General features: G+C 28.9%; 1 protein-coding gene across 1 annotated transcript in view; it reads right to left on the bottom strand.

The window, feature by feature from the left end:
• Positions 1 to 22,928, bottom strand: part of cher (filamin-A) — a 127,746-nt gene extending 104,818 nt beyond the window's left edge. Inside the window, exon 1 of the mRNA XM_065516224.1 lies at positions 22,769 to 22,928. Within this exon, the coding sequence (XP_065372296.1) occupies positions 22,769 to 22,783 (15 nt within the window). The 5' untranslated portion in view covers positions 22,784 to 22,928. The remainder of the gene's footprint in view (positions 1 to 22,768) is intronic.
• Between the last annotated feature and the right edge of the window lie 326 nt (positions 22,929 to 23,254).

Here is a 23,254-nt window from a genome sequence, read left to right as displayed (position 1 = left end):
TTGATCCAACAAGATCTTGCATATAAAAACCACGATTATAACGATATTTTACAAATCTTGTAAGATCAAATAAAATATCCCAAAGCATTTAGCAGAGAAAAATTAACAGTTGATAAATTTCCGTGATAAATTTCAATACTTAATTATTTTAAATATTATGAATATTTATACTGACAATGATCCCAAACAAACCTTTAGGGCTGCAGCCGACTGGTTACAATCCAGTGAAATATGTGCTGAAGTAGTCAGCTCAATCGTCAGATATCAATTCCATTCCATATAGGAAATTTTAGATCGCAAAATGCGGACTCAAAATAATGCCGCGAAAGAAGCTTGCGGTTATAAAAGGAGACAATGATTATTTAATTGGTTCAATGCAGTAATAAAAAACAAGGGATAACCAATAAAAAACTGAGTCACTAAAAGATCCAGAACATTTTTGTAAAAATTAAACCCAAGTTTCCAAAAATATATCACGGTGTAGGTCACCTTATGTAAATTTAAGTTAAAAGTTTTATATATGTATAAGGCTTTGCTTGGAGCACGTCTCATATAGGTTTTTTCACAAATTGAAACAGGTTAAACTTGGATTCATCACTCCAGAGAACTCTATTAAAGTAACGCTAGCAAATAGTTTTTTGAAACCTGTGATTTTTTCCCCAATTTTGTATGCCGTTTTAAAAAACAAAAATTTCGAAATTTTGTCAAAAATATTTTTTTTTTCAAAAAAAATTTATATGGGGGATTTCACGTCAAGTGAACCAACTTTTAAAATCGATGTCTTCCGATTGGGATGAAATTTGCACCAAGTATAGACCTATTGGATAGTAATTCAGACACAATTAAAAAAAAAACAAAATCGGTCAAGAACTCTCGGAGTTAGAAGGAGTCAAAATTTGGCATTTTGGCCAAAAATGTGATTTTTCTCATTCATGTAACTTATTACCTATTGTTCTTAGCAAAATGTGTCCCAACTAGTTTAGATAGCTATTTCTTCAATCTTTCGAAAAAAAAATTAAAAAATTTTTAATATTTTTTTTCCCGAAATCAAAAACTTTTTTGACTTCTTTTCAAAATGAGCCCTTTTTTTTCTTAAAATAAAGCTTAGATATTTTCCTTGGGGACCTATTTGGTCGCTTAGTGGGATGCGAGTTCGATATCTATCAAAAAAAATGTTTTGTAACTGAAAACATGCAATTTTTCCAAAATCAAAAACTTTGTTGACTTTTTTTTTGAAATGGGCCCTGTTTTTAAGGTTTCTTTTAGCTCAACAGAAAGCTCAGATATTTTCCTTGAAGACCTATTTGGTCGCTTAGTGGGATACAAGTGGGATATCTATCAAAATAAATGTTTTGCAACTCAAAATATGCAATTTTTGAATTTTTTTGCAAAATCTAACTTTTTTAAAATTGGCCCTTTTTTAAATTTTTTTTTCGCTCAAAAGAAAGCTTGGGTCTATTCCTTTAACACCTATTTGGTTGCTTAGTGGGATATATAGCTAAATAAATGTTTTGTAACTCAAGATTTACAATTTTTGATTTTTTTTGTGGCAAAATCGAACATTTTTTCAAAATGGACCCTCTTTTTAAATTTTTTTTGCTCAAATCAAAGCTTAGGTCCATTCCTTTTAGAGTATTTTGGTCTCTTAGTGGGATGCGAGTGGGATAGTATCAAAGTAAATATTTTAACACAAAAGTTGTATATATTGAGTTACAAAATATTTATTTTGATAGAGAGACCAATTTCATCTCGATCGGGGATGAATTCACTTGACGTGAAATCCCCCATATGTATTTCTAAAACGGCTGCGCAGATTAAAACAAGTTTCAGATTTTTTCGTTCGTTTTAGAGTTACGCGAATATATGCTGTTAAACCTCCTCCATTTTCGAAATAACGGTATATCTCGAAAACAAGAGCTAACCATAAAAAAACGGTTAGCCCCACTGGATAGAGCGTACTCGAATTAGGTTTACCAGCCGGGTGCCCCGCTTGACAGAAAAAATTGTAAAATTCGAGCAGTGTGTAATTATATCTCCAATTGGAGTATTTCGTGCCATAGGCATTATGGCTAGGGTTTTCAAACTCCCTGTTCAATATCAATTTTAAACAATATTTAAATATTCAGTGATTTGAATAATGATTTATAAAAAAATTAAATAATTCATGGGATAAAAAAGCGTTTTGAATTTCCTTTAATAAATCTAAAAACAAGTCCTAAATATACATATTTAGGAATCAATACGATTCTCATACAATTCGGTAAATACCTTGAAATCAGTTATTCATTACAAATAAGCTTTAAAAGATTATTGATACTCTACCATTATTGTTATAATAATTGTTTTTATTTGCGATAATAAGATAACATAGTTCTCTTTGTCATCATAATTTCTAAAATTGTTCTATTAATCAACAGTTCCCATTAAACAATTAACTCATTGCTCAGTTTTTAAAGTATTGAACAATTTACAGATAAAAGAAAATATTTATTAGTTAAAAATATCAGTATGTGCTAAATTTAATATTCGTGGAAGCCTACAAATATATGTATGTTTCTATGTAATTTCCTATTAAGAAAATTCAATTACAAATTCTGCATTATTTTCGTTAAGTGTATTACATCGATTTTCTAATACTGTTAAGTTGTTAACAGACATAATAAATGTGAAAATATAGTACTAAATTTAACGTAATTGTACTTAAATGAGACAAAAAAGTAAACTATGACTAATAAATATTACTCAAATATTATTCATAATGTTATTTAAAAATTTAATAATTCAGTTTGATCAAAAATTGTACTAAATTAGTCATTGGAGTTCAGATTTACATTTGAATTCGAAATAATACTGAGAAATAAAGTACATTGCACTGAATTTCTCATCCCTGTTTGTTAATAACATTAAAAGAGAGTGTGGGTCTCTCTTAAAAATATCTCGAAATAAAACTCTTTAATTTTTCAACTTTGCTTTTATGAGCTTCTTTCTTCTAGCCGTGTCTTTTGTTTTGTTAATTTATTCATGCATGTTTTGTTGTTTCATTTTACCTGTTTGTTTTTTGTTCTTGGACATATTTGTTTTTGTTTCTATAACGTGATCATATCAACATCACTTTGACACTATTTATTTTCTTTTTTTCTGTGAATAGTTTTTGTTTACGTATTATTTTATGCTCAAGCAGCAGGGCTGGGCATTTAAGGTATGTATTTAAAATAGTACTATTTGTAATGTGGGTGTAGGAAGGACCATCATAAGATAAGGAAAATAAAAAATATTTTTGCGGAATATTAAATCTACATTATATTTAAGCTTAAACACAGTTTCAGGTATAAATAAACAAATTGCGTTTATATAAAAATGGCTGTCAGTAGTATTCAATTATCATAAAATGTACAGAAATTTAAATGATATCATCAGAATTCATTAGGATTGGTTACCGATTTGAAGTGGTTAAAAGAAAACGGTAATGCTAATTTGGTTTATTTCGGTAAAAACCTTAAAGCGGTAACAAAGTTTCTGTTATTTCGTAACTGTAAAATTTAAATATAAAATTACGATAAGTCAATAAGCTCAATTACGAATAACAAAAATAGAAATTTTTATAATTTAAAACTATTTATAGAACAACGATATGATCTAGCGGTAACGGCTGTCAAACTAATTATTTTATTAGAAAATTTAAAAATATACCTACTTTATTGGAATCCAAATAATTTCCTACAAAAAGTACCCTAACTATGTAAAATAGTACCAAATTAGTCGAAACAACTTAGCATAAAACCACAACAAGTCAGCCAGACAGACATTCTTTTCAATCAGAAATTTCCTTTTAACTTTGTTGCTGTGTTGTTTGTTGTATGCGTAACAAATTATGACGATATTAGCTTGTCTATTCTATTTTGTTTTTGCTTTTCGTAACAGGTTTTTTTTAATGCTTTTTTAATGGTTGTAGGTACGTTTTTTTCATTCTTAGCGGAATGTATAAAAACCAGAAAGACTGTCAGTTACAACGACAGACAGACAGACACACAATTGCCTGGAAGCGTTTGTATGTAAAAATGTCAAAGAAAATGTTTATGATACCTAGTTTTTTTTAAGTAGAGATGATACATTTTGTGTTTTAAGTTACCCAAGGTAATAAGAACATACCAAAAAATATTAGTCATAATCAGAGGTCCTAGTCGTCACTCTTTTCACATGAATCCAAATATAATTTAAGAGGCAGTGATGGCAGAACATTTGTAGGGCGGACGAAGGAAAAGGGCAATATTATGATGTGGGATAATTCATAATACAGTGTATACAGAGGTGAAAATTTTGACGTTTCAAAAATGCCAAAATCAGTTTTTTAGGTTAGTCCTCTTAGAATGAGAAAGATAACAATTTCTAGTACCTAATTTAGAGTGCAAAAATATATCAAATACCCCAAGACACCTATTGGATTGTAACTGAGTTGTTACAATCCAATTTGGAAGTGGACTCAACATTTTTCTACTAAGGACGCTTTATAAGATGCGATTATAAGGGCAAAATATTTAAAAGGAGTCTATTGGTTCTGAATAGTAATGAAAAACAAGTCCCTAAAAAGGCCAGACAATATTTTTAAAAATAAAACCTTAGACCCCTTTCACACTAGGCAATTTAGTTGCGAAAGTCTCTTGTGTTTGTAGATGCCAGAGGTAATGTCGGGTTAAGGAGAAGAAAATTTTGCATGCTGTTTTGTTGTTGGGCAAGAGACTTGCGCAACTAAATTGCCTGGTGTGAAAGGGGTCTAAGTTTCCATTGTTTTTTCAATACCATAATAATACATACTTTTTAGTTTGTTTTCTATTTTCAGAATTTAATTAATCAACTTCTTATTACATATAGCCTTCACATGGATCTGTTTATATAAGTTTGTAATTTCTACATTTTTCATTTGCGACCCCACAAATTATATATATTCTGGATCGTTATAGATAGCGAAGTCGATATAGCCATGTCCGTATGTCCGTCTGTATGTTGAAATCAACTTTCCGTAGCCCCCAACTAACTTACATACATGATTCATAGAATCATGTAAGAATATATTGATATTCTTCCGGCTCGGTTGCTATTTGAAATCGACAAAATCGGCCCACAAATGGCTGAGATATAAGGAAGGAAAAAACCAGGACAACCTCGATTTTTGGCCTATGTTTGATATATACCTGGATTACTAAGTCATTAATATAGACAATATGGATATTAGGGTGGCCCTTAATAAACGAATGTTGGATTTTGGCCATTCTCACCCCCCAGTGAACATTAGTAAAAAAATCATACTGAAAAAATTTTAGGTAAATCGGTTGGGATTAAGACGTGCCGTGCCGCAAGCCCTCTGAAGTTTTGAGATGCATTTACAAGGGAAAAATATGAATTTTGTTCAGTTTTTTTGTAATTTAATTTAAAAGAATAGAAGTGTGTAAGTAATTGTCGTTCTAATGAGACATAAAAAACAGAAATTGGTCAAAAAATGATAAAGTTATTAAAAATTCGCCAGGCCATTACCGTGTCTCAGGCTACTAGAACAAGAAATGTACGAACAAAATTAACATATTTTGATAAATATTAAAATAAAAGCTAATTTTTACTTAAAATATATCCATATTTACTTGTATATGAGTTTTTGTCTTCATAGGATACCGTTAACCTATTCGCAGGTATGACAAAAGAAATAAATTTTTTTTAACGGCAGTTTCAAAACTCCTTTTTCAATTTTTTTTAAACAAATTTCAGAATTTTTTTATCATCTCATTGGGATAATAATAGGGAATAAAAATATGAAAAATTATGAAAATATCTCTTACAGTTTTTCCGTACCTGCGATTTAAATTTTGAAATTTTCGAGAAAAACCAATTATTTGGGCATTTTTTGGCGAATGAGCTCTATTTCCTTACTGTTATGAATTTTAAATAAAACCTATTCAGAATATTATAGTCCAGATAATTCTAAATATACTCTTAAAGTTTTACTAAAATTGAAAGACGTTAAACCTTAAATCGTGAAGGTCAAAAGTCAAATTTTTCAATATTTGGAATTTCTCTTCGAGAGATAGCAAAATGTTATTTATTTTTGGTCCGATTTTGATAGATATTTCAAAGTCCATTGCAACGATGTATGTATATATGGTTATAATGGGTCAAAATTGGGAAAAATATTTTTTTTCCATAAATTATTTTAACAAAAAAAATGTTAAAAAAAAATTCGAAAAAACTTTTTTAAAAACAATTTGGAAAAAAAATGTTTACCTAAAAATATTAATTTTAAATTATAACTTATAGCTCTCTTAATTATTTTTTGTTAATATGTAGGTATAAGAAAATAAATGTATTTATGTATTAATAAAAAGCAAAAAAAAAAAATTTACGATATTTGGAAAAGTTTCCATTATATTGTCAAGCACTACATACATATGTAGTTTTGAAGTTTTTGCAACTTTTCAAGAACTTTCCAAATGAAATCTAAGATGTCTAAATTAAAACTTTTCATTTAAATTTAATAATCATTTTTGATTTTTCCATAATTGGTGTCAATTGAACAGATCCTACTTTAAAAATCTTCTTAAAGTTATTGATTGAATTTATTTAAAGTTTCAAGGTGTGAAATACCCATAGTACCACCAAATATATATTCTTAGTTCTAAATTTATTTGCATAACAATAAAATGTCATGACATGTTTATGCTCCAAAGAAAAGAAAATTTATTTTCTTCTCACATTAGCTATTGTTGCTTTTATTTAACTAAATGCATCTCTAGAATGTTAATGTTATTCGGAAAATCATTAAAAATAACTTGTTTCGTATGATTACCAATGATTAATTAAATAAATTAAATTTGTATGGCTGCTAAAAGAGCATTAGAAACTAAATGGTATATGTTGTTAATAAATTTCATTTATATGAGACATAAAATAAAGCATGCTATCATAAACAAAAGCACACACGTTTTAATTTTTCTAGCGGACATGGAAAACTGAAAATTCGAAATAGAGAATTTAAGGTACTATTATATATATAGTACCAAAACTGTGATTTTATTAAAAGGAATTAAATATCAGTACACATTAAAAAAGGTTCTTAAACTGTGGCATTAGTCGGTAAAGAATAGAGAACTATGTGAAAATAGATTTGTTTTACATAGATTGGAAACTCTGCAGTCATAGAACTAACTCAGTTGCCTATGTGCAGTTGTCAAAAGCCTTAGTAGTAGAAAAAACTATGTGAAAACAAAAACCACACTCGTATGTGTGATTATTTGGAGTAATATTTTTGTTTGAGTTTTTTTATAGTTTCCGGCATAGAGAATAGACATAGAGCGGAAACTCTGCTGTCAAAGACCTTACTCAGTTGTCAGAAACCTAAGTGGTGAGAATGTATTAGTAGAAAAAACTATGTGAAAACAAAAAACAACACTCGTATCTGTGATTAATTTCAGTAATATTTTTGTTTCAGTTTTTTTCTAGTTTCCGCTCTATATTTCTCTATGGTTTCCGCTCTGTGTATTTCTCTAATAAAAAATTCTTGAGAAATAAGTACTAAAGCACTGAATTTTCCATCTCAGTTTCAAATTGTTCTTATTGTTTGTTTTTACGATATTGTTCGAGGTTTTGAGTCATTGTATTTAAGTTAAAGCCTTAAAGTAGACTTTACATTTTTATTATTTAATATTTAAATACCAAAAAAAGTAAAGTTATTAAAAGGGGTTACACACTGTATAACAGACTATGTATGAATTTGATAAAAAAAAAACAACGAAACAACACTTGTTAAAGTTACACTGCGAATTAAATGTATAATTTCTCACTATCTTAAAAGCTCATAACCCAGCAGTTCTAGGAGACTGTTCCGAACTAATGATTTTATCTATTATTTAGGGTTACAATTAGTTACATAATTAACTACGTGGTTAGATATTTTAACACGTGCAAGTCATAAGCAGGGGTTCAATTGACTCTTTTGTATTACAATTAGACTGTCTGAAAGCTGGTCCAAAGTAGTCAACGCATTGGATTCACATACCGGTTACATATAGTCAATTACCCTACTAGCTACCTAACTGGTTACTTGATCAGCTACATAACTAGTTATTTTGACATGTACGGGTGCTAATTGACCTCAAATAGTCAGTTAAAAAGACATCTCATAGACAGTCCAATAAACGATTGCTTGTAAACAAACCTTCCTCCTACAACTCTCTAATTGATTACTTCTGGTGGGTCAAATAACTATTTTCTAAAGTGAGGTACAAAATAAACGTTTAAAGTGGATGTATAAAGTAACCAATTGACTTTTCTCTGCCCTACCAAAAGCATATACAGACAAATCCCGGTATAACGAACGATATGTTGTCAGGCCCATTCGTTAAATTGTAAAATTCGTTATATCGAGATGTTTTTTTTTTAATTTTGGACAACTTTTTTTTCTATTTTGGAATTTAACTAAACTTATGTCGTTTTGATCCTTAGGTTGGATGAGCGGTATGACATTAGGAGGCATTAATATCGTCCAACCCTAACTTCATGTTGATGTGAAGGAATCAGTTTTCTTTCGCTTAGAATGCGAACGAAATCTTTCATTCGATATTGTGAAAACAAGCAATTAAAATCACTATAGAAAAAATGACAGCAGCTACTATTATTTTTACATTCTTTACTACTTTTGTTTCTTATACTTACTGTTCGTTATATTGAGCGTACCATTTTCGAAATATTCGCTATATAAGCTTGTCAATGTTAAAAATTTGGTCGTTTGTTTGATTTTGTTTGTTTTTTTTCATCATTCGTTATATCGAGCATATAATTTTTGAAACGTTCGTTATAAAAGGTGGCCAATGTTACGAATTTGACCGTGCGTTAAATCGGATTTTCGTTAAAGTGAGATTCGTTATACCGGGATTTGCCTGTACGTGTCAAATGACCCAAAATATGTCAAAAATGGTCGGACATTAGTAATAATTACTGTCTATAAGGGATACATTGACTACTTTTCTGAATATTGGTTTCAAATAAGATCGTCAGTTAAAAGCAGGGTACAATTTGTATAAGCAGGCAATTTTGGAAAATGTATGGAATTTTGAAACCAAAATTTGTCCCTGATTTGACTGTTTCCAGTATCATGGTATAAGTTAACTTGTCTCAACCTTGACAGTCCCAAATGACGGCATTAAAGACTTGTCCGTATATATGTTTAAATCATTGACCGAAAATAACGAGTTCACTTTCATTTCAATGGTAAATTCTCATTCGCAGCCATTTAAAAATAAATTTTTGTGATATATCACTGAGAGAGTGATTTATTCGAGATCATTTTAGGTTTGGTGTTGAGAGAAACAAACACAAATAATCTGGATGAGTGATTTATAATTTATTTTTTTCGTAAAGGTCAGCTTGTTACTTTTATTTGCGAACTTGAAAAATAAATCGCAAAATGCATTTGATGCATATCAACGCTGAAATATGTATATAAAATTTATCAAAAGATTAATAACAATTTAAAAAAAATCTCATTTCTGTTACTCAGACTTCATACTTATTATATTATTTCCATAATTTGTTAAAAATTACTAATAATATGTTATTGTACGTAAATAAAAGAGAAAGTAACAGTTATTAAGAACAAGAACAAATGAATTGTTTATCTCACACCAAACCATTAAAAAAAACAAAAACGAATAAAGGTCATATCAAACCATTTAAATAAAAATAATTTTATAACTGTTATTTTCAGTGATTTATTTTTATCACAAAAATATAAATCATAATTTGGGTTTTTTGTGTATATGGACGAGTTATTTTCGATCTCTGGTTTAAATCAACTTTCCGTAGCCCTCAAATAACTTTTATCCTCTGAAAAATTTTCAACTTTGATTTTATTCAACACCTTTTTATTATTTCTTTTCTTCTCAAATCAGTCAGTTGCTATTTAAAAATGAGAAAATCGGTTCACAAATGGCTGTGATATAAGCAAAAAACCACGACTACCTCGAATTTTGTACTAATTTGTATCTATATCTGGATCATTAATATAGATAATATGGATATCTAATGATAGATATTTCAAAGAACTTTGCAACTACGTATATAACGCCATAGTAAGTCGTACCTTCAATGGGTCAAAATCGGGAAAAAATATTTTTTAACCCGAATTTTCCTTTTTACAAAAAAAAATTTGTATCATAAAATTTTTTTCACTAATAAATTTAAAAACCAAATTTTTTTAAAAAATTTAATAAGAAATTTTTAAAAAAATGTTAGGCATTACATTTTGCCACTAAAACTTTAAAAAGCTAAAAAAAATTGTCGAATAATTTTTTTTAGGATAATTATGACCCACTAAACTCAGAACAGCCATCAGAAACTAATTTGCAAATTAAGTTTAGGAACCAGGTGCAAAAAGGTGAAGAGTGCCTCAGGGTATTTTTGCCGCTTTAGGTGTAAAAAACAATAATTATGATACGATTTTATTGAAAAACTAATGAAAAGGAACTAATAAAAAATATTTCGAATAGATCGGGCTAAATATTAGTAAAACTTTGATTTAAAAACAAAAAAAAAATTACATACAAAAGTGCTAAAATTATGAAATCACTCACAAAACAGCTGACAGAACAAACACTAACCCCCATTTTCTAAATATCTGGTTATCGTTTATCGTAAAGATATTGTTACGTTTTAACCTTTTCAAAACGCTGCTTTATTTCCTTTAAATAAACCGGATAGTTTTGATTGCAAATAAAAGCCGTTTAGTAGTTTAAAAATTGTAACAACTCTTTATTTATTAAAAATGTACAACAATCACAATTCAGATGCCACTCAATGTTTTTTATACACGTTTATAAATTCTCAGAATTACAAACACAATTTATTATGTACACGAATTTACTTGAAAAACACAACACACTTTAAGGCACTCAGATGATGTTTATTCGAAAAGCGTCTCTGATAAACTCACTAACGACTGCAACCTCTGCTACTATTTATAACACTGCCATCTGCACTCTAGATTTCTCTTTAACTGTCTAGAGGTTTCTAATACATACGCCATCTGTGGTGTACTTTCTACAATGTTCTTTAACTGAATATTCGAAATCGAATACAGCGTTGCCAACTTACGATCAAATCAACTGAAAGCTTTTATTTAATAATGCCCACAGATATGTTACAGTTTTACAGCACTGTTATTTGAAAGCATTATGCTACTTTTAAATCAGCCGTTAAAATCGTTATATTTGAATTCAAGTACAATTTCGTAACAATATACTTCCAATTAACATTTTTTTTTGTATGAAAACTGTCAGTTTATCGTCACAAAAAAAAAATAACTAGAGATTGGGAAAATGGGGGTTAAAGTCAGAATGTATGTATGAAATGTTAACAAATCTGTAACTAAAGTCACAGTTAAATTTTTTTAACAAAATTGTTATTACTTTTTTAGATAATTTAGTTTAACTGCTGTTTATTTAAACCGAAATAAAATTTATTCGGTTTTATTTTTCTCATCAGGTTTTTCTATAAACTTGCAATTCATCTGCTTTCTGGAGTCTGAAAAATCTATGAAATGTTACCTGAAATGACCTTTGACCCACAGTGTTACATCTGAACCCATGACTATCTTATAAATTTCTTACAGGTGTTCATTTTCAAATAAAATTATTGAGTAACCTTTCAATTAAACCAAAGACTGATAGACTTCACGGGAAATGAATAATTTTTAGCACCTGGTTTGATTGATATAATGCATGCCTTGAGGCACTCTTTCCGGTTAGAGGGTTAAACTGTATTTAAACAGGGTGTTCTCAAATTTATTCATCCGGAATCTCAGATCAATCGAACCAGCTTTCAAAATACTGATATATGTAATAATGATTACGTTTCAAGCTATTGTTATGTTAATAGTATTGTTTATCTCATTTCTTTTTCTTTATTTTTGTTATGAAAATTTCAAATATAAAACAATATTTGCAAAATATTTCAGATAAAATAAATGTTTATATTTGGCAAAAATTATACAAAAAAAAAAACCAACAATTTCTTTAAAACCGCTTAATTAATGGCATTTATCTTAAACGAACAAACAAATACTTATGACAAATAAAATGTAAAACTTTGAGAAAAAAAAACTAAACAAATTCTTTGCATTGAAATGCAAATGAATCATACGAATAAACAAATAAATGATAAATGATTTATTAAAATTAATTTTTTAAATAACAAGAAAAAAACAAGGAATTAATTATAAAAGATTGTGTTAATGTTAAAAACCAAAAAAGACTGGCAAATTTCAATAATATAAACAAAAAATAAATAAATTAATACTTAAGCTTAGTTAGAATTCTTGAAACTTTGATAAAAAAAACTATAAACAAACTTAATATGGTTGTATTTTAATAAATTTAATTAAAATTATAAAAAGCAACAAATTTATTTTGAAATTAACAGAAATTCAAGAGTAAAGTTAATGAAATCATCATTTTATTGATAAAACTTTAAAAGGATTTTTGCAAAAATGTTTTTTATTTTTTAAATTCTGTTATTAAAACTTTCATATGTGTTCTATATTTAATACACTTGTTTTTTTTTTTTTTTTGTATTTTTCATTTAATAAGGAATAATCAATCGCATTGACTATAATTGAATTCATGCTGTGCTGTGACTGCCTCATGTTGTAGCAGGTTTAATAAAGTTGCATTTGTTGCTCGTGCCATTTATGTCGCATTTAACAGCCCCAACCCCACCATAATACATTTAAACCAGGTTTTGTTGGAGACAACTAACAGCCTTAGTTGTCATTCCATTTTTTTATTTTTTTGCAATTGACTTTGTTTCTTTTTAACCATATTTGGTAAATGTTATTTCAACAATTGTCTGTTTATTGTCTATGTCTATGTGTATTTCAGTTTTTTTTTTAAAAAAAGTTTTTTGTACAATTTCTTTTAATTGATTATTAATGTTGAAATTTATCTAATTTTTTTATTTATTATCAGTTTTAGAATTAATTTCTTTGCTGGATTTGTAGCTGACATTTTGTATATTGTGTCCACGCACTGTTATGATGTGAGAAAGACAAGCGGTGTTAATGAATATTTTAAGTTTTTAAAGACTTTATTATCAGAATAGGTGTAATACTTAGCATCAGTTTTTATTGAGCTAATTAAACTTGGTTTAATAGGCGGTTTAGTTAATCTAAAGACAAGTTTTAAACAATTTATTACTATGAAATGAATAATATTTAGCAGCTGTTTTTATTAAGCTAGTTAAACTCGGTGAGCGGTTCAGTTAATCTAAAGATTAGCTAAACCGGACTTCATTTACTTCCATATAAAAATCTCTTGGTGACACCCCCTAAACGTTCACTTACACTGTGTCTAATGTATGCAGGACGTAATCAGAAAGTTAGTCAAACTTTAGTTTAACTGCTGTTTAGTTAAACCGAAATAAAATGTATTCGATTTTATTTTTCTCATCAGGTTTTATATAAACTTGCAATTCATCAGCTTTCTCGAGTCTGAAAAATCTATGAAATGTCACCTGAAATGACCTTTGACCCACAGTGTTACATCTGACCCCATGACTTTCTTATAAATTTGTTACAAGGTCAAGGTGTTCATTTTCAAATAAAATCATTGAGTAACCCCTCAATTAAACCAAACACTGATAGACTTCACGGGAAATGCATAAAATGTAGCAGTAGTTTTTGTTGAGCTAATTAAACTTGATTTAATAGGATGTTTAGTTAATCTAAAGACAAGTTCTAAACAATTTATTACAATGAAATGAATAATTTTTAACAGCTGTTTTTGTTAAGCTAGTTAAGCTCGGTTTAATGGGCGGTTTAGTTTATCTAAACAAAAGTTATATGGATGTGAAACGTCATTTAATCTATATATATAAAAATGAAATAGTCCATGTATGTAATGGCATCACGTGAGAACGGCTGGAGCGATTTGGCTGATTTTTTTTTATTCGAGACGAAATTTTCAGGATATGGTTTGTAAAGAAAAAAAAACATTAAAAAATTACGGCTAAAACCGGCTTTTTGAGTCCAGTTAACTGTAATTAAAAAGCCCCTAAAGTATGCAGTACAAATTTAGATATTTTATTTGCAAATAAATAAGAATAGGCAGGAGTATGCGGGTTGGAGAAACTTGAAAAACTAAAAGTAAATGCTACCGGGCGGAGCCGGGGCGGTCAACTAGTTCTATATAAAAAAGTCACTTAGCAGCATGTTAGTTAAACTGTAGTTTAGCGGCTGCTTAGTTAAACTGAAATCCAATTTATTCCATTTTCTTTCTATCAGCAGTTTTTTTCTATAAATTTATACTCATCTGCAGAAAAATCTATGAAATGTCAGTAAAACTTTGACCTATAGTGACTTTTTTTTAAATTTGTTCAAAGGTCAAGGTGTTTATTTTCAAACAAAATGATAAGGCAACCCCTCAAAGACTGATAGACTCCACAGAAAATAAATAAATGTTAGCAGCATTTTTTGTTGGACTAGTTAAACCTGGTTTAATGAACGGTTTAGTTAATGTAAAGATAAATTCTTTGGCACTTTATCTTCGTTAGATTTCTTATAAAAAATACTTGGTGACAATTTCACTTACATTATGCCTACATTAGAGGCATAACGAAAGCAGCAATTTAGATTAACTGTAGTTTAACAGCTGTTCAGTTAAACTAAACTCAATTTTTTCTGGATTTCTTTCACTCTTCACCTTTTTAAAATGTTAGCAGCAGCTTTTATTACGCTAATTAAAACTGGTTTAGTGAAAAGTTTAGTTAATCTAAAGACGAATTCAATGGCACTTTATCTTCATTAGTTTTCATATAAAAAGACTTGATAATGCCCCTGAACTATCACTTACATTTCGAGCCAAAAGAACTGCTCATCTTTTGAGGCCAAGAACGAATCAAGACAATTTCGGATACTCAGTTCTGAAGTGAAGGGTATCTCAGATAGAGCGTTCTGCATGGATCGAAACACATAGTAGTAGGACGGTGTAAAGTCTGGACTATAAGGCAGCAATTTAGTTAAACTGTAGTTTAACAGTAGTTTAGTTAAACTGAAATAAAGTTTTTCTGGTTTTCTTTCTTTCTTCACTTTTTTTTAGAAACTTATCTTCATCTGCTTCGTCTAGTCTGAAAAATTGATGAAATTTCAGTAGTATTGACAGCATATAAACATTTGATCAACTGTGTGACATCTGGAGTTTATTTGTCAGTTTCCCATCTTTCTGGCAACATATGGATTCCGAGCCAAAATAACTGCTTGAGGCCAAGAACGAATCAAGCCAATTTCGGATACTCAGTTCTGAAGTGAAGCGTAACTCAGATAGAGCATTCTAAATCGATCGAAATACATAGTAGTAGGAAGGGGAAAGGTCTGGACTATAAGGCCTTCTTTCCAAATGGTTTTAACAGTTATAGCTACATATGGCCTAGAGTTGTCATTATGGAATATTACGGTTTCATATTTGGCCGCATATGCTGGAATCCAAACGAATCAGTTGCGTTCCGTACTGATTCCCTGTGATGTTCTGATCATATTTCAGCATCTCATAATAGACAGGACCCTTTTGCTGCCACAAAATACAGAGAATTGCTTTAGCCCCATGGATATTCGGCTGGTTGGCCGGGTTTCACATACGATCTCTTACACTTGGGGTTGGGAATGGATCCATTTTTCACCGCTAGTAATGATGCGGTGCAAAAATGATTTCATTTAATCAACATTCAAACTCTCTCGGCTTCAAGTCGTATGGTATCCAATTTCTTTGCTTTTGGATGAAACCTGTTGCTCGCAAACGTTTTGAAATTGCTGCTTGAGTAGATCCCAATGATGTTGCAAGCTCTTGTTGAGTTTTACAACAATCTTCATTGAGTAATGTCTACAATTCTTGGTCTTCAAACTTTTTTGGCTGGCCTGGGTGATATTTGTCTTCCGTATCAAAATCACCACTTCTGAACTGCACAAACCATCTTTCACTCGTTGAAACCAATGGAACAGAGTCACCATAAGCTTTGGTGAGCAATAGCGGCACTTTTTTTTATAAATTAAAGAAGTAAAGCAAAACTTTTCCCATATGACGATTCGTTGGTACAAACTTCGGGATTTTCTTATAAATTGCTTCACATATTAGCAGGACAATTGTAACAATTTTAATAAATGTATAAGAAAGTCAAAAGGTTGATCTGGGGGGTTACTCCCTAATCTGAAGCCTTTTCTATTCGAATCAAATTATTGATAAACCTTAAAATTAATACGGAGATTATTGAATCTTTTTTGAATATACTTTATTCAAAGTCTAATAAAAGTGTAGCGAACGAGCTAAAATATTCAGTAATGTTGGCGATACCTTTGATGATTAAAATTTCCAAATAGGCAATTCGAAAGACAAATAGATCATGACCCGGAAATATTGAAATTAAACTATTCCACGGGCGGGAAAACAATATCATCCAATTTAGGGAGAAAGTCGCGATACCAAGCACCAGTAATACATAATGATTCCTCCTGCCCAAATAAGTCATTACTCAACTACTTCTAAGTAATGTAGACATTATGTATAAAGTTTTTGTTGAGTTTATTATTCATCTAACTTAGTGTAAACACAGTGTAAGGTCAATTCTCACAAAGCCTTTAGTTTTTTGTAATCAAATTCCCAGCTTTCTTATTAAATTACACCACAAACCAATTTCCATTGTAATTGTAAGCTATTTGTCTTCTAAACTAAATATAAATTTCTAGGTAATTTAATTGAGTTATTTAAACAATTTTATAAAAATAACTAATTCTATTAAACGAATATCGTATTAATAAATAAAAAAGAAATTAATAAGAAACATAAAATGGCACAAGTTGTTACACTCAATCAGAAATAAATTAAACATTGAATTATTTATACAAAAAAAAAGAAAGAATATTATAATAATTTTTTTTATTAAAAAACCACAACACAACAACCGCAATTGTTAAGAGCAATCATAATATTTAAGGTAAAAATAAAAATAAAATTTCAATAAATCTGCTTTAAATGAAATTTGTTTGGCAAAAACAAAACAAAAAAAAATGTGTAAATTAGAACCATCTGGTGGATCGTTCTACCAAAACATTACTTACACACACGTTTTAAGGGAAATTAAGAATGAAAAGAAATGAAAATATACATAATAAAAACCAAACTGCTGATACATTAATTTATTAGTTAACTAAAAGAAATTGTGTAAAATTATTTTGGCTTTTTCTTATTTTTTTAGTGCTTTTAATGCGTTTTTCTTCTACGTAAGCAAATATGTAATAATTTTAAATTTTAACGAATTTTCAAAGCATGTGAATTACAAGAATATACATATGTATGAATAGAATTAAAATTTTTGTATTGCTCACTTTTTATAGCATTTTTAAAAACCTCAAAAATGTGTTTATGAACCTAAAAGATCATAAATGTTGATGTTATTTTTTGAAAAAAAAGAAACATACACTGAACAAAAATTTAACAGTTTCTTGTACTGAATCAGACACGTTTGCTCTCCAGCTTCCTCAAATTTGTTTTATCGCTTACCCTCTCCATTACATGATAGTGTCTTTGCTTACTTCCTTAGTGTGTCTTAGCTAAGTGTCTTCGAAAAGAAATGGCGTTTGTGGATGCATATTTAACAATTTGATATCGCTACCACAGCTAATATCTCGTTTAGAAATAAGAATTTTCAAAACATAAAACACTTAAGGGCAGTTTATACATGGTAACTGACCCATTTAGATCAAGTAAAATGATCTAGATTAAACATAATTTCTAATGAAACTATTTGAAATTAAAGCTGAGACCAAATACGAATAAAAATTTGACAAAAAACAGTAAATCTTATTAGAAATTTGAGATAAACAAGCTAATAAACACTTATAGCAGCTTTATTTTACTCAATACTGATCGTGTAAACGTAAAAACAAATTGATACACCAATTTCTCTATGTAAAGTCGTATCGTCAAAAGCTAGACCATAGTGGAAACACTTCGACGATTTGCTTCAAAAGTTATAGTTTTGATAAAAGTACAAACTTAGTATGACATGATAGGATAACGATCACTAAATGAACTAGTTCAGTAGTTCTTTTGAATTTGGCTCTTTTAGTTAAGTTAATTTTAAATATCTTTCATTCACTTTTTTTATCCTTTTCAAGATCGAACGTCAAACACTTATGCACAAATCTATTAGAGCAATTATGCGATCATCCGTACACATTTAGAGAACCAGTTTAAATTATATTAAGCGGCTGCTTAACTAAAATAACCACAGAATAATTTAAATTAGGACTCCCCTTGTTGACTTCTTTGCCACCCTAATGTTAAAGAGTATTTGGGTACTCAGTACTCAATACTGTGTATTTTTTCGGGTTCTCAATGCCAAAAAGTAACTCGATGCTTTCAGAGTTGTATTTTTTTAATTCAATAGGAAAAAAACATCAATATTTGTCGGTGGAAAAATAATAATTTTTGAGTATCCAAAAAAATGTACTGAGAAGCTAGTGATATCGTAACTACTTCTAGAACCCGTTCTAAAGAACAATACATATTGTGATTCTTAAGAAATTCTAGAGCTTAATAGGTACTTCACCATTTTTAATTGAAATTGAGAACATTATACATGATATTGAGAAAATTCCAAATGAAATTGTGAATTTTAATTTTAGATTGAGAAAATTCAAATTGAAATTGAGAAATTCAAAATGAAATTGAGAAAATTCCAAAAGAAATTGAGAAATTGAAATTTAGAAAATTCCAAATGAAATTGGGAAAATTCCAATTGAAATTGAGGGGCTTAGAGCACAAGGGATTCAAGTGACTAATGTTTAATAATGAGAAAAATGAGAATAAAGTTAATTTACAATAAAAAATGTTAGATGCTATCTGGAATATTGCTTTTTAATTAATAGAGATCCTGAGATATATTTTAATCTAACACGATAAAAAAAATACAATATTTTACATATACAAATACCCAAAAATTACCTTTGAAGTGAGGAAAGTCGCACTTATACCCCTTGTGCTTTAATTTTTTTCAAAGACTCAATTTTTTTTATTAACATTTTATTAAGAAAAGCTTTTATGGTTCTTTGTTACATTTTTTAGTCGTCATAATCAGATTCCATGACATCATCGGGGTCATCCTCACTTTGATTTTCGATTCTTTCCGGAATTTATTCCATTCTATCGTGATGAAGTGCTTTAAACCATTCATGGTAAATTGGTGGTATATAGCAAAGAAGATCCAGTAGGTTCTTGAATTTCTGGAATATTATTGTTTTGACGCTGTTTTTTGGAGGAAGTTGTGGTAGTAACTACACGACTCGGTCAACATTTCGAGCTTTCAGATTTAGTTTGGTGAAGTTTTCTTGCACATTCATAAGATCTTTGTATGAGATGATCAGATTCAGAAAATTCGTCAATATTATTTTCAGATTCACTTATTTTTAATAAATAATAAAAAATCAACAATTATTAATATACTCGATTCCATTATTTTATGTTACTTTTTCTTTTTTGGAAAATAATCCACAAAGGTATTTGAAACAGGTGTTTTGATAACAAGTGATGGAATTAATCGCTAGATTTTAGCTGATCACTTATCTGAATTCACCACATCAGTCCATGTGAAAAATTAATTTTAATATTTGCTTAGAGCACAAGGGGTTTAAGTGCTCATGTACCCCTTGTGCTCCAACCGAAACAGGTATTTTAATAACATGCTAGAATTGTTCGCCATATCTCGCTAACGGTTGAGAATCCCACGTTCAACTCTTGTGCTATGAACTTCACCTACTAACTCCATATGTTAACTCAATTTGAGAAAAAAAGGCACTTGAACCCCTTGTGCTCTAAGCCCCTCAATTAAGAAAATTCCAAATGAAATTGTGAAAATGTTATTTTACTCTACATAAATAATATACATTAAACAAATAACTTAAATTGTAATGTTATTGACCAACAGGCATATTTTGCAATTCCAAAGCGCTTTGTTGGAATGATGTTGCAATCTCCAGTAGTTATACAGGACATGAAATCGTTAATTAATTCTTCAAGATACAAAATCCTCTGCTGTCCTACATTAGGAGGATTTACGGATGGTATATTCACCCTTGACTTCAGAATACTTTTGATTTTGGACCAAATTATTTCAATAAGGTCAAGCATTGGTAAAATTTCACGTATACGACTGTGGCAAGGGGCATTTTATCTTGTCATCTATCAAGAACTCTTTATACCCATTCGTTTGCGCTTTCAGTACTGAACGAACCTCTGCGACTATCCATTTGAATAATGCCTGCGGTACCAATTACACCTATAAGGTGGATGCTGTATCCACGGAAAGGTATCGAACTGTTCGGTATCCAACACGAGACAAACCATGTTTTCTACGACAAAATAAATTAAAATTGGTCTCTATATCCAGACCACCACATCTTTTCACATCTGATATAATCTTTAATTTTGTTTTTTTTAATATAAAATAATTTATATAATGATTCTCAATTTTATTAAGAATTTTCTCAATTTCATTTGGAATTTTCTCAATTTCATTTGGAATTTTCTCAATTTCAAATGGAAATTCTCAATTTCATTTGGAATTTTCTCAATTTTAATTTGAATTTTCTCAATATTAAATTACTTCTTTTATTATATGTAATAAAAGAAACAAAAATTTCCTTAACTGGGTCCCAGAACTACACCATTTCCAATTGTATTTCATAAGTTTCTAATTGTATTTCAGAACTTTCCAATTGTATTTCAGATGTTGGAAATGGTGTAGTTCCAAGTATGACAATTTCGAATAAAAAACATTGATGGAAGAACTAGTTCTAGAACCCTTCTTAAGAAGGTGTGTTAATTATATATCGCTTCCATAGTACTAGTTCTGAGATTGACAATTGCAAGTAAAAATCATTGATTAGAGAGCTGGTTCCAGAACCGTTCCCAGAAAGAGGTACTGGCTTCGTAACGATTTAATAGAACATGTTTCGAAGTTGACAATTTCAAACAAAAGTCGCAACGCCAAACTAGTATGAGTACTGGCTAAATGCAAACCTTCAAGAACTAGTTGTGGAACTAATATAATTATTCTATGTAATGTTCTTTGTGTCCAATTTTTATACCCTTCACCTTCGTGAGAAGGGTAAGTTTGTCATTCCGTTTGTAATTTCCACAATATAATTTTCCGACCCTATAAATTATATATATATTCTGAATACTTATAGATAGCGGAGTCGATTAAGCCATGTCCGTCGGTCTGTCTGTTGAAATCAACTTTCCGAAGCCCCCTAATAACTTACATACACGATTCATACATCAATATTTCCGGAATTCTTCCGGCTCGGTTGCGAAAATCGGTCCACAAATGGCAAAAAGGAAAAAACCAGGACAACCTCAATTTTTGACCTATTACTAAGTCATTAATATAGACAATATGGATATCTAATGATAGATATTTCAAAGACCTTTGCAACAACCTATAAGACCATAGTAAGTTGGACCTACAATGGGTCAAAATCGGAAAAAAAATTTAATCCGAATTTTTTTTCCACCAAAAGTTTTTTTTTCGCTAAATATTTAAAAAAAATTTAAAAAACAAAAAAAAAAATTTTAAAATTTAAAAACAAAAATAAAATTTTTTAAAAAACAAGTCGAAAATTTTGTTTTCCAAAAATTTAAAAAACAACCTTAGAAAAAAATGTTTGTTAACCTAAAAATATTTAAAAATTTTATTTTGAAGTATAATTTGGTGCAGGGTATATAAGATTCAGCACAGCCGAATATAGGTCTCTTACTTGTTTTTTTTAATAATTTCCAATACATATTCATATGTAGACTCAAATCCTCTTTAAACGAAACGTACTTAAAAAGTGCCAAAGTTATTTCCTACACCTTTAAAATTTCATAATAAATTTTTTAATTTATCAAAAGGTTTATAAAACAGATTTTGTATGGAAATTTTGTTTTATAAACCTTTTATAAATTTAAAAATAGATTATGAATAAGCCCTTAAAAGACACTAACTACCAATATCTTTTTCATTAAGTATTTATGACCTTCTTTTAAAAAAGTACTTTCTAGCAATTGTTACTATTTTTTACGCCATTTCTAGTTGTCAAATTAAATTTCTATAGAAACATAATCAACATTAGGTTGTCCTTTAAATTAAAAATAAGAAATTATCAAAAAAAAATAATTTTTAGCAAACAATTTTACCAAAAATGTATCATTTAGAATTTTATAAATAATTTTAAACAAAAGTGATAAAATTTAGTACTGTTTTAAATCAGTTTATAAAAATTAATATAAAAATAAATAATTTTACATAATTTCTTATTAAATTATGTCAAATTCATCAAATCAAGTCAAAAAGGAAGAATATTCATCATCCAAACTTCTTTTAGGCTTCTTACGAAGTTCGTAATTTCCAAAAATTGCTTTCATAGAAGAAGAAAGACTTCTTTTTAACTTCTCAGGAAGTTCTTTATTTGCAATGTAAGTAGTTGCCTAAAATTGCTTAAGAAAAATATTCATAGAATTGTAATTTTTTTTGCAGAAGAACTTAAGAACTAAATTTTGTATACAAATTAACAACTTTTTTTTGAACCACATACATAAAACTGTTCACCCCAAGTGCCTTTAAATTTCTTTCAGTGTAGAACTTCTTCTTTTAATAATATCAATATTGACAGTTATATTAAATTTTAAAACTAAAAACTCACATTTCTTGAAGCCATTTTGTTTTGGTTTGTTGTCTTTACTCTGTCTTGTATTTCGTAAAAAAGTTTTTGATTTAAACTTTTTTTTAAAAAAATTTTAATAATACTAATTGTTTATAATTTACGTTTCACAAATTTCAAATCACTTTTAGTTTTAATACTTGGTTTTTTATTTGTTTTAACAAAATTTTTAAAATTTTAATACTGTAACAACTCTAAAAATTTTCTTTTTTAATTTCGTAACGTGAAATTAAAATTTCGTTTATTTTTTTTTTGTCAATATTTTTACTTTTGAAAATATTGTGTAAAATTTTTCGTTCGTTTAAAAAATAAGTATTTTCTTTTTATTTTTGTTTGGTTTCTATTTTGTATACTTTTGGTATTGAATATATTTTTTATTTTATTTTCTTTTTAAATATTTTGTTCGCGACAATAACTTAACTCAACTGTATGGTTGAAATTCTAAAACTAAAAGTTTTTATGCGAAAA

The sequence above is a fragment of the Calliphora vicina genome, chromosome 1 (genome assembly GCF_958450345.1).
Source record: "Calliphora vicina chromosome 1, idCalVici1.1, whole genome shotgun sequence".
Classification (NCBI taxonomy): Eukaryota; Metazoa; Arthropoda; class Insecta; order Diptera; family Calliphoridae; genus Calliphora; species Calliphora vicina.
The sequence above is the reverse complement of the archived record's forward strand: the minus strand, read 5'-3'. Positions and strand labels throughout refer to the sequence as shown.